The 13,355-nt window shown below is 39.9% G+C and overlaps 1 protein-coding gene across 4 annotated transcripts in view; it reads left to right on the forward strand.

Annotated features, from left to right (window-relative positions):
* The window catches only part of Magi2 (membrane associated guanylate kinase, WW and PDZ domain containing 2), a 1,314,737-nt gene that overhangs the window by 1,169,194 nt on the left and 132,188 nt on the right, over window positions 1–13,355 (forward strand). For all 4 annotated transcript variants that reach the window (XM_046464122.2, XM_046464123.2, XM_058585490.1 and 1 more), the window contains 2 exons: window positions 3,809–4,001; window positions 10,303–10,551. In XM_046464122.2, the coding sequence (XP_046320078.1) occupies window positions 3,809–4,001; window positions 10,303–10,551 (442 nt within the window). The remainder of the gene's footprint in view (window positions 1–3,808; window positions 4,002–10,302; window positions 10,552–13,355) is intronic.

The raw sequence follows: 13,355 nt of genomic DNA on the forward strand, positions 1-13,355 counted from the left end.
TTTGTTTAGGGGAGGCATTTGGAAAGACAAGGGCCATAGATCAGTTGTGGGGACACACAATCTTTGTTGATCTGTTTGGCTACAAAGCTCTTCCTTCAGGACCAGAGAAATCAGGATGTTGTAGAGAAGTGACACTGTGGCCAAGAGTCAGCAAGACCAGGAAGAAGATGTGACTCGGTGGGTAAGGGAACCAGCCCCTTTCATCAAACCTGGACAGTGATCATTGCCACAGGTCAGGGAGCTCAGACCATGGGGAGAGTCTCTCAGTGAACTTGGGAGTGACCAGTGAGGCCATAGAGCCTTTGGCTATTGGACCAAATAAGAATGGCCCAAGCCTTGATACTCAAAGTGTGATTAATCCATGAACCAGCAGCGTCCAAAATTCCTGGGGGCTTATTAAACAGTCAGAATCTCAGGCCACACCCCAAGTCTACAGAATCAGACTCCTGATGATGGGTACAGAACTGTTTTTGACAAGCTTACCAGGTGATTTCTGTACACCCAAAAGTTTGAGAACCACCAACTTGAAGGTTCAGATATCCCAGAGCTTATTCTCAAGAGCCTAAGTGAACATGATAGCATATATATTGGGAAGCCAACATGAGTTACAGGGCAAGAAGGAATCATAAATTATCCAATCCTTCAGTTAAAGGGGCAAATGGGAAATAATAGAGGGTGTCAAGTGAACAAATCATATTTGAAGTTTTTTTAAAAAAAGTTGTGTTTTCTTCCTAATTAGGCGCATAGAGCTATCGCTGTGTCAGCAATGAAATCCAATCACAGACATACAAAATTGCCACCAGCTGAGGTGTCACTGCTGCATGAGATCTGGAAGTGGTACCACTATGAGTAGTCAGCCTCTACCCAGCAAAAGCAGCAGCTTCTGATGGGTGGCACATGAGTTCTCCAAGGCCATGTGCCTGAGGATAATCTCTCAGTAGGCCTGAGATGTGACCAGTGAAACCACAGATCCTATGACCACTGGGCCAGGTGGGAATGCTCAGACCCTTGGTGATAATAGTGAGTGCAGTACAGCTAATGGACAAGCACCTCTCATGTCTACCCACTGTACCAGGCTTAGTTTGAGTTTTTTTTAATAACTATAACCACCTTTTTTTGAAACCAGATAGAGAATAAATTATGCAATTATACAATAATATGTAATAATTATGCAATTCTGCATAATAAATTAAAGTATTATGTTGAATTTTTTGTTTTAGAGTCTCAGTTGAAGTATTAATAGAATGTACTGTTTAGAAATCTATAAAATCTGAGACAACAAAGGAAGATTTGAAAGATTAAAGCTTCAAACTTTTATAAAGTGAATCCTGTGAACTTCACTCAGCTCAAATGTCAATTTCTCAATGTTGCCTACTCTAAAGAACCTTGGCCACATGACTGACATCCCCCTATACACCTTGCTCTATTTTTTTCTATCGTGCATGGCTTCCTGCATACTATGTAATTTACACCTTTATCAATAATATGCCCACTAGAATCGAAGCTCTGTAGGGCAAGGATGTTTGTTTATTGCTCACTGATGGATTTCAAGCATTTAAAAGTATCCTTAGGCTCAATGAATATTTGTTGAATAAGTGAATTAATGATGAGAGTACCTCATTTCATAGCCATATGTCAGGAAAACAGATGTTTTTCTGGGATCTTTCAATGAATGATGTTAAATTGTTAGCACAGAATGTAACTTCAAGAGTACTTGTGTATCTTTGCTCTTTTCCTATAGCAGGAATAGGAATGTTTCAATATGAATATTTGCCTTCATTATTTTCATACAGAACCCACTTACCGCTATGGCCCTCTTAGTTGTAACCACTATTTTTTGTTTCACTTTCATTAGGTAAATCGGAACTATATCTCAAAATTGATAATTAATCAGCCAAGAAGTTCAGAAACCACTTTTTTTTCTATAACTAGCTATATACTGAAGTGTACAGGATATCTAAAGGTTGAAACATTTTCTTTGGGCTAACCCAAATAAATGCAGCTTGTCATGGGGCCAGTCGAGAAATATAAACATTCATATTAACTGGATTTTGCACAAAGCATATATAAAGTCTTTGAAGTACTCCACAGTGGGTTGAGCCTTTTGAAGGACAGATTAGAACGTCTTTGAAAGAAATTCATACATTTAGGTTGGCATGACAAAAAGGGAAAATGGAGACTGTCTGAAGCATGTCCAACTTCTGGACTAAAGAACCACACTATGCAGCCAGTCCAAGGCAGGAGATGCAAGGCCTTTCCTGTGACAGCAATCCTGAACACTCCTCCGAACACTAATGTTTAACACAAAAGCAAATCTGTTCCCCACCCCTCAGGTGTAGGGGTAAAGCAGCAGGAGTGCTTGGAATTTTTGTTCCTCTAGAGAAAGACAACTACACAATGGGACCAGATGGCGGAGTCCTTCATAGTGTACTTCATAAGTCCTGGCCGTTCAGATTTGGTTGCCATGCTGCAGCTACCATGAGCAACGTGACCAGCTAGGAAGGAGGCGTTCCACTGCCAAGCCTGAAGACTCAGAATGCCTCCAGGTCAAGGTGGAGCAAGCTGGCTGGAACCCAGAGGTCCAGGACTTGAAAGAATGTATTATGCCTGAAAGAAATCAACCTATGAGCAAGTGTCGCTTCATAAGGATTTTAAACCTGGAGGAAGGCCTCTGTGGTATTATCAGGCTAATAGTAACCACTGTCTTCAAATACTGTGTGGCTCAGCCAGGGACAAAAGAAAAAGGAAAAAAAAAAACATCATTCAAGAGTTGGAAAAATTATTTGAAGGTTAAACAGCAAAACTAAAATGTTTGGTAATATTTTCTTTCCTCTGAGGCAAAAAAAGGCCTTGCTAATGGGCTCCAAATTGAATGTTTCTAATGGGGTGTGGGAAACCGTATGCATTTCCTCTCATCCAAGTGTCTAGTTGAGAGAATTATAACAATATCCACAGTTTCCGGATTCGTTCCTCCTCGTTTCCTGGCACAATATGCCTTGACCCAGCACAAGCACTCTAGGGGCAGGCAGAACTGGGAAGGTCCTTTGTGCTTAGGGAATACTCACAGGAACGGAATCTAGAGAAGATATGACTGAGTTTTGTTTTTGAGTAACTCAACTGGACAGAAAAAGACAACAACTATGAGTTTTGTTTTGCTCTATTTTGTTTTCTCCTTACCCTCCAGCAAAGCAAAGCCAAATTTTAAAAAGAAAAAAAAGAGAGAGAGAGAACTTTGAACCTTCAGAGTTTAATAATGTACAGCAGCTGGATTCCCCTTGACATTTTTTGAGCACTCACTATGTGCCTAGAAAAAGGTTCAATGCCTTCCATGCATAATTTCATTCAATTCTCTCAATAACCCTGCAAAATAGGTCCTATTATTATTTTCCTCATTTTACAAGTAAAGAAACTGAGGCTCACAGAGGTTAAGAAGCCTTGCCCAAGTTCACACAAATAAGAACTGGAGCCAGGATTTGATCTCCACCTCATTTCGATGCAGAATTCATGTGTGCTGGCCAATTAGCATCATTATCTGAAGTTGGAATTTTTCCTAAGGGGGAACACTTATGAGCCAGGAGGCAGGTGTCCCTAAACTTTATGGCAATGAGCTGTAAGTTCCAAACATTTATTTCTCTAGAAGTAAGCAACCTCAAAGAATCAGCAGGGCATCCTTCCAGGCTCTCATTTTTCAAGTACACACACACACACACACACATACGCGCGCACACACACGCACACACACAAACACACACACATTCACACTCATGTTTGAAATGTGAATGTCCCTTCCTTCTCACTGCTTTTCTAGATTTTGATTGGAGCTGTCATTGCCATGGGCTCAGCCGACAGAGATGGCCGCCTACACCCAGGAGATGAGCTCGTCTATGTCGATGGGATTCCAGTGGCTGGCAAGACCCACCGCTATGTCATTGACCTCATGCACCACGCAGCCCGCAATGGGCAGGTTAACCTCACTGTGAGAAGAAAGGTGCTATGTGGAGGTAGGTACCTCGAGCCGGCAGTAAGAGTTGGAGCTTAGGTGGTGAGATGCTTTTATAGGAACACTTGAACCAGACCTTTAAAGGACTTTTTGTATTACATGAGAATGAAAACAACCCAGATAGTCTAAAAGCAACTATGATTTTGAAAGTACACTAGTACAAAAATCCAAATAGTCTTTGAGACCTACATTTTAAATGTAGTCATTAAAAATTTCTAGCAAAGCCCGAGGCTATTTTAAGATATGTATGCTCTTTGGTCTTTGGTACATGCTAGTTATAAGAAGAACATTATAATAATGGAAAATATGCCTTTGGAAAATGTTCCTCATTGTATTTACAAACAAAGAACTACCGCATTTTGGTGCCATAATAAGGAAACCAGGATGGAAAATTAGCTTTCATTGTAGAGTCTGATAAAAGGTAACAATAAAACTGTTAGCCTGTGTTGAAAAATACAGCTCTCACTCTGAGAAAACATAATTCATATGACTCCAAACTTATGAAACAGATAAATTAGAGTAATTATTCCCTTCACAACCATTTCTTAGCTTCATAAAAGAATTCACCAAAGACAACTTTTAAAAGTCAGACTGCATATTCATAATGTGATCTAATTTACTTCTCATCACTATCTAAACCCCCCAAAAAGATTTATATGCTAACGGAATATGTCTATTATAAGCACCATATTGTTTTTGTAATATGAACATTGAATAACTCTGGGGTTATGGATCTTCCATAAGAACAGCCCATTCCTAGTCTAGTGAATCACTGAAGCAGCAACTCCAATGATGTTTCCCTGTCACCTCTGTGCCAGGGGCCTGCTGGCCTCTCTGTTCAACCCCTTGACCATCCCCCATACAGACTAATCCAGTTCTAGAATTAGGAGGGATCTTCATGGCTTCTTCTCATTACAGATTAGGAGACTGAGGCCCAGAGGGTTGGTGGCTTCAATGAGTTGGTAACAACATGGAAATGAAGTCTTACCTCTGGGCCAAGGCTTATTTCCTTATGCCACTTTCAGGCCCCCTTCCCACTTTCAGACAGCATCCCTACCCTAGTGAATTCAAAGACAAACCTTTAATGAATATCACTCCCTAACCTAAGGAGACTTTTATATGTGCTTTTATATAACATTGAAATAAAAAAACAAGGGCCACCTGCTAATCACAGGTTGTAAATGACTAGAGAATGCATGATTTGTGAGACTAAATATTTTTTCTTTTTGAATCCTCTAGAAACTAGACTTTGAACAAGGGCAATAATTTAAAAGCACAAGTCAAAAGAATTGTCAGCCCTCACCAGTAGAGACTGCTATATATTTTATATTGTATGGAGGTTTTACTAAGAGTTGCCATTTGTCTTTAGGAATTCATGGCACATCACCTGACCCAAAGAAGTAAAACACCTTGAGTTATGCCTTATCCTTGGGCAAGATGCCAGGAGGAAGACTGTGTTTGCTTGGTTAACATTTAACTGTCTCTCTCCCTGTAGAGTGATTTTTAATAAAAAGTTTGCTGTGCTATATGTTCTGTAACCTAAAGATAAATTAAAAAGATACCTGATTTACAAGGAAATATACAGCAAAGTGCACAACCAATGTACCAACATAATTTCATGCTCCCCTTGCCACTGGCTGATTATTGCAAATTAAATTTTGTTCTAATCAACCCAAGCTGTTGGAGTATATGCCAAATGCTACACAAATGTATTCTTGCAATTTGTGGATCATGTGACTTCAGTAAAGATGCTCTTTGCTGCAGTTTTTACCAACTTTATTCTGTTAGGCTTTTGAGTGCATTTCAAGTGCATTTAATTTTTGAAAATGTTCTGCTGTAGACTGCTCGTTCACACCAGGAGAGTTTCCAAGTTAATTCAGCCCACTCTTCCTTGAAAGCTTCATCAGTGTTGAAAATGATTAAGTTTAGAAAAGTACTTTGAGAGCAAAAGTAAATGTCCCCCCCAAAAAAAAAGAATGGACGAGATTTAAAAGTCAGAGGAGGATGACTTTTTTTATGGCTCCCATTTCTTCACAGAGAAATGACAACTACAAATGGATATGATGATGGAGATGCCTTTTCGAGAATTGTTACCATTGTTGTTGTTATTTTGATTCCCTAAACAAGGCAGCAGGAGGTGCAAGCCTGGCTTCCGATGGGATGGCTCTAACCTAAAGAGAAGTCAGCAATCAGCTTAGACAGAAACAGAGAGACAGGAAGAGGGTATTGCTGCCACCTTCTCACACGAAGGAGTGGCAGTATGATGCATGAAGGGCTGGGGCTGAGAGAAGTTCTGAAGATTACCCCCTTCAGTCTTATCCTAGCCTTAGCATGTACAAATGCCCTGCCCCACCTCCAAAGGCAGAGGGCATTGGCTTCCTAACTGGTGCTCCAGAAAAAGAACACATTCACAATGAGACAAAGACAGGTTAGTAGCATTGGGGGAAAAAATTTAAATAACCCAAAAGACAGTCCAAATATTAAATTATTTAAAAAGTACACATTGCAGATAGAAGGGCAAATTTTTCAGTTAAGCAATGTCAAGCTAGATCCCCCAAAGTGAGAAATTGTTGAGTAAGGGAACAAACTATTCAGTAGTGCCTCCAATTTTTTTTTTACCAGATAATTGTAGTACAGCTCTTGCTCCTTGAATTAGTTTGCCACCCACTCCAAAAATAGCTATATTTTTTTCTCAAGGATAGTGGAAAAGTGGCTTTAATTATTATACTGAAACTATAAATGTTGATATGTTTAGAGCTTAGCTTTGAGATGATTAGCCTAATGAAATTATTTTGAGTACACACCATTTGTTTGAGAGGATAGTGTCTGAAGAATTTCCTAAAATGTAAATCTAGAAGGTGAAAGTTGAATGGCTTAATCAAAACATGTTACAGCCCCTCTGAAAGCTTTCAGCATCTCTCTCTCTAACACCTAAAGGGAAGTCTATTTCTTGGCCGGATGCTGAGAAAGGAAAGGATTTCTTGGAAGCAGAGTGAAAAGTTCAGCCAGTATTTCAGGTGACAGTGCATTCCCTGGCCCTGCTTCCTATGCTTTGTCCCTTCTAAATGCCTTCCATTGTCCTTTGTCTATGAGCGTGTCACCCATGTCAGTAAGGTGTCTATCTCGATGAGTATGAACCAGAAGTGCTCACACAAATGCCACAGAAGGCCGCCGTGGCCATTTGCAGGGCCACATCCTGGGCCACCCCTGCTCCATGAGGTCCTGGTGCACATGCATGTGGACACCCAGCCCACTTATTCAAGCTCTGTCCACATACATGCCCCATTGCCTCAGCCAAGCCTGAAGGCAAGATCTGCCCATCTGAAGTGCTATAGTCCTTCGGGAGGACAGGAGAGCCTCTCCCAGTCAGCACAGTGATGATTTCCAGTGTCACTGGTGGGAGCAAACAGAAGCTCAACCAAAAACGTAATTGTTTGACTTTTGGTAAATATTAAGTAACTGAATTCTGTACATCCATTTGTGAATGAGTCAGGAGAGTCCAACAGGGATCTTGGAAATTCATGGTTTTTTAAAAAAAATGCATATGGTATTCAGTTAGTTTATGACATTTTCTATATTGTTCCAAAACAATAGTATTGGTTCCCTATACCAGCAAGGATTGTTAGAAAGAAGATCCAGAACCAGATGAATGAAAAATGGTGTTTGGTGTCCCTAAAAGATAGTCACACTAACAGTTTTCAAATGCCAGGAACCCAGGACAAGCCAAAAAGAACTTGGAAATGTTCTTAACTTCCTAGTTTAAAATGCTCTTACTTTGCTAATGATAAAGAACTCTTTTTCCTAGATGTTGAAAGAGGAGTTCAAAAACAATAGAGAAGACTTCTCCTGTATTGGACTCTTCCACTAACCAGGACCATTCACATTAACTTAGTGATTTTCTTTCTCTCTCTAGAACCTATGGTATAGCCACTCCCAGCTATTTACTGCAAAGACAGATAATTCTTCTTTGTTGCTGATTTGCTGACAACCACTGCTCTCAACACCCTAAAATATGACAGCCAGAAAATGAGATCTCTCTTGTCACTGCCTATGACATTTAGTTACTGATTTGGTCCAATAACTTGAGGAGATTTTCAATTTAATCACTTTATTTCCAACTTGCACAAGGACTGATAAAGGACATGTGCTTTGCCAAGACAATAACAGCTTGTCTTTGGATATAATGTTTTCCGCCAGGGAGAGTACATCTTACAGGGAGAAATTTTAAATTTTAGTTAAAAAAGAAGGAAAGGCTTTTACATTGACATTTTGTTCTTTTCTGACTACAATACATTTTTTTAATGAATGAAGAGCATCTTTTTAAAATTAAAACCTTATTAATTAAATCTTAAAGAAAAAAAATCAATTTATCAAATAATAATAACAGTAGCCTAGGTCTCATCCATTCTATAATTACAAACAAGAAATTAGTATATTTTTGTAATGACATCTTAATTTTTTAGTTACTTAGTAATACATTTTTCATTGTTCCTCATTTATTTGAATTTTAAATTGATGTCACACTGTTTTTAAAATCTAGACATAAGAATAAAGGCAGCTCCTTTATTATCGGTATAAATATCCTGTCAGTCTCTGTTCTTTTTCTCTTTTTCATTTCAGAATTGTGTTAGTCAGCTTCACATTACTGTAACAAATACCTGAGTTAAATCAATTTATGAAGAGAAAAGGTTTATTTTGGTTCATAGTTTTGTGGGTTTCAATCAAACTCATTGATCCTATTGCTTTGGACTTGTGGCAAAGCATCATGGTAGGAGTGTATAGAAGATCAATACCATTTACCTGATGGCCAGTGAGTAAAAAAGAAAGGAATGGAGGGATTGGCATCCTAATGTGTTTCAAGGGAACATCACCAATGGCCAGACCTTCTACTAGGCCCCACCTCTTAAAATGTTCATCACTTCAAAATAGCACAAGGACTGGAAACCCAAACTTTAACACATGGGCTCTGGGAGGACATCTCAGATCCAAACAAGAGCACAAATGGAATTGGAGCTTATAAAGTGAAGAGTCTTCAGTGGAAATTTTGCTCATTATTTTTGACTTGCCATATGAAACACCTTCCAGTGTTCTAAATTATAGACAATCCAAAGACCCAAAAAGGAATCACTGATTGTCATCATTTCCATCTTATTGTTCCTCTGTTTTAAAAACATCTTTTAGTACACTAATCAAATTTTAAGAAGGAAATGAAATGGTTCTATTTCTAATTACAGTATTCTAGGTGCCTGCTTCAGTTATTTTAATCAGAGTGCCAATACCTAAGTATTAAATTAAAATGACAAAATTCTTTCTGGATGGCAGATCAACTTCCATTTCAAAAACTAGCCTCTCTTGGCTGCCAACTTTCTATCACTCTGCCACATAAATGTGCTTGCTTTCTTGGGGGAAGTATTGGCTTGTTTTATCTGGTGGAAATAGAATATATTTTGTAATATGGAGTGTAAATGAGCAAGATCTCCAACACCTCCATAGCAATTCACAATTTCTAATTCCTTAGCCTGATATTATTTGATTTGATCCTAGAGTGAACAAACTACTTTTATTACAAAATGAAAATCTCTATTTTTTAAATTGTTTTAAACTATTTTTATTGAGGTATGGTGGGCATACAAAAAAAAGACACACATGCAGACTGCCTTTAAGCAGTATATTTCCCAGACACACGAAGAGAATTAACACTTCTAGGCTAGCAGAATACCATAAAATAGAACTATGGCTCTTCAAAAAATAATGGTAGTGAACTTTATGTGGATATCTCCTGAGTTGTTAGCCCCACTTAACATCTACAGCCCCATTACTCAAAAGCCTTGAAACTTGACCCAGATCCCTGTGCCTAATTTTCCCTAGACCTATTTAAAAAAAAAATGTTCCATGATGGGCCCTAAAGGTATACTTATAAGTGATTCATATACGCAGTAAAGTTGAGGATTCTATTTGGTTTGGGGTCATCTTTGGTCAATTACTATGCAGCTAAGAAACTCAATGTCTAAAAATAAACATTATTACAAGGGTCTGAAGAGGAAGATACAATTCAGCAGCAACAAGAGGGCTGATGGTGGGTTTTCCCTGTGGTGTTCTATGAAGGCCAGAACTGGGCCAAGACCTGGCAGGCTCCATAGCTAGTTTTGTAGTCCTCCAAATGCTCACATATCTGGGGGAACAAGGACCACTCAACCAGTCTTGTAACTATGCCACTGCCCAGAACACTGCCTAGTACATAGAAATGATTCTTTAAGACCTTTGTTAAATAATTGAGTTCCTGTGTCGCATATATGTTCCAGGGGAGCCCTGCCCTGAGAACGGGAGGAGTCCAGGCTCCGTGTCGACCCACCACAGCTCTCCACGCAGTGACTACGCAACTTACACCAACAGCAACCACGCAGCCCCCAGCAGCAATGCCTCTCCCCCTGAAGGCTTCGCCTCCCACAGCCTGCAGACCAGTGACGTGGTCATTCACCGCAAAGAGAACGAGGGTTTCGGCTTTGTCATCATCAGCTCCCTGAACAGGCCTGAGTCTGGAGCCACTATAAGTAAGTGACTGATTTGCCTGCATTTTAAAAAGGGGTCTTGTTTTTATTGGTTCTAATGGTACAGATAATGGACAAATAGATCAAAAGATGGTTGTAGACACACTGAAGAATCTGAAAATCGCAGGCTCTGGGCAGATAAACCTAAACCATCCTTATCACTGATGAGCCCAATGTTGTGGAACTTTGCCTCAAAAACCATGCAGCACCACAACCAATCCCCCCACCCCTGCACCCCCCAACTCCTCGACTCCAATAAAGGCACTTCATTCATTTGTCAGTTTGGAAGAAAATGAAACAGAGGGATGTGGCCATGTTGCTGTGAAAGGTGGGGGTGCTCCTTTTCCTGGGCTTCTTTATTGATTGAAAGCTGTTCCATAGAATGAGAGCAGACATGCAGAAGATCAAGGGGGAGGGCCATCCAGGCCTTCAGGTGGAAAGGAGTCTGGTATTCAAGAAATATACGTGAGCCCCGTGTGACTGTGTGTCGTGAGCAAGAGAGAGCCGTGTGAGATCAAGACATGGAATTGAGCAGAATTCAGGCAGTGCAGGTTCCATACACTGTCGGTCCGAAGTCTATGTGGCAGTCTGAGTAGGCGAGAAGGTTCTAAGCAGTAGACTGAAATCTGAATTGTGTTTGAAAGATGAGTTCAGCTGCTCTTGGAAAATGAAATCAGGGTGGAATGGGGTGGAGTGGGAGCAGGAGTAGAAGCGCAGGACACAGTCAGGAGGCTGTGAAAACAGCCCTGTGGGGCCAGAGGTACTGGAGCCCTCTCCTCAGGTAATAGCATTGGACAAGAGGAGAAATAGATGGGTTTGACATTGAAGCTTCCTCCAACTCCAAGGTTCTGTGAGTCTGTACAACAGGTAACACAGACCTCATTCCTCTCCCAATCATCCATCCCTGCGCACTCTCCAGCTTCTTTGATGGCTTTCCTTGTGGCATCAACATTCCAGAACCCTCTCAGCAGCCAGCAAGCGGCAGGACAGAAAGGGGATAGAACAGCTTGTCATTTTTTATGCTGAAGGGACTTAGCCCAAAATGTTATGGTTAGAAACACCAGAACAGAGGAGCATTAAAAGAAAAAGTAAGAATAGTTGCACCATGTTGTTATCCTAAAATTCTTATTAATTGTGGTAGTTTCCAGCACATGTGGGTTAGGTGTGAGTGTTAAGCAACACTTAAGAAATTAAATTATTGTGAATGAGTAAGAACTTTATATGATAAAGTTAATGTTGTCAAAAACCCACCAGAACTACATGGAGAGAGCTGCCCCCATTTAGCTTGAGCCTTGACGAATTCAAGAGAGAAAACTACAGAAGCGTTAAACCTCAGCAGATATGTGCAGAAGCCAAATTACATACATCTGAAAGTACAATTTCATTTCTGTTTTTCTTCATGATAAGCTGAAGAAATAAATCCAATCCTTAAGCATAGACTAAAAGCAGTATTCTGTCAGCACGATGGATTCACCAAGATTAAAAGGACACGAGACTAAAGATTTTCATGAATTATATAAACAGCCTTCCAATAATTTACACTTGGGGAAAATATTCACAGAGAGCTTTTGTAGCTATTCCAGTCATTCAAATTGTTTATTGGGGCAGAATACCTAAAGGACTGGAATAAAAATAAAAAGTATACGACCACAGTGAAAATGTTAAGCATGTATTTAAGGTCTCAGCTTTATTTAAAACGTGATTGCTTTCTTTCTAAATGTATAAGGGAGTGTGTGTGTGTGTGTGTGTGTGTGTGTTGCATAAATACATTTGAAAAAAAACAGCAGGTCTAATGCTTACAATTAATGTGTGAATTTTTCTGCCTACCAAGTGACAACACATTGACCTTAAAAAAAATAATAACAACTCAAACCACTTTCAAATGACGCTATTTTACCTCACTCTGGAGAGTGAAATATATTCTATTAGTTCATGATATCTCATGGCTTCTTTTATCACATATTTATTTCTTTTCAATTTAAGGAGTTCGAAGTGCAAGTTGCCCATACTCTGTGGCAGAAGCAGCTATTATGCTGATGGCCTGTTGCATTTACAACACATAATTTGCAGCAAGCCCCTAAAAGGTTGCTGGAGCTGCTACTCTTTCCTACTTAACTTCTGTAATGATTTTGATCTCTAATTTTGAAGAGAAATGCTGAGTGCCTCATGAATGGCAAAGAGCCATCCTTGGGCCTCATATTCACTGTCAAAATACCAAGGGTGCTTAGGCAGTCTGAGACTGACACAGGGTGCTTGGGAATCATGATTGTTCCCGGGGCTTGGCATTTTTCTTTTGATGTCTTAACCTGGCCCTCGGATCACTAACAGTTCATTGTTTTTTTATTTGTTTACTGTAGCTACTGAAGGCTTCCAATGACAAGGGCTCTATGGGTTGGTGCTCCATTACATTTAGGCAAAACAGTAGCATAGTTAACAGCTCAGATGCTACAATTATACTGCCTGGATCTGAAACCTGGATCCATCATTTACTAACCAGGTCACCTAGAGGAAGTTACCTGACCTCTTTGGGCCTCAGTTTCCTTGCTTGTAAAGAAAAGATGATTTTAATCCTCATATCATGGGGTTGTGATGAAGGTTAAAGGAATTCACATGTAGAAATGCTTAGAATAACACTGGCTTTGAATTAGCCCTCACTGTGTCAATGCTCCTGTCTAGACCACCATTCCTGCTAGGATTCTGCTCCCATTCCACCAGCTCATTTTTCCTTGGCAGCGCAAAGTTCTCACAGACTCTTAGCCATTAGTTGCCCACTCTCCTTGGGCAGCCAGATCTGGGCAGTAGATGAG

Source organism: Marmota monax, unplaced genomic scaffold (assembly GCF_021218885.2).
Source record: "Marmota monax isolate L192 unplaced genomic scaffold, Marmota_monax_Labrador192_F-V1.1 WCK01_AAM20220418_F8-fsc00065, whole genome shotgun sequence".
Taxonomy (NCBI): Eukaryota; Metazoa; Chordata; class Mammalia; order Rodentia; family Sciuridae; genus Marmota; species Marmota monax.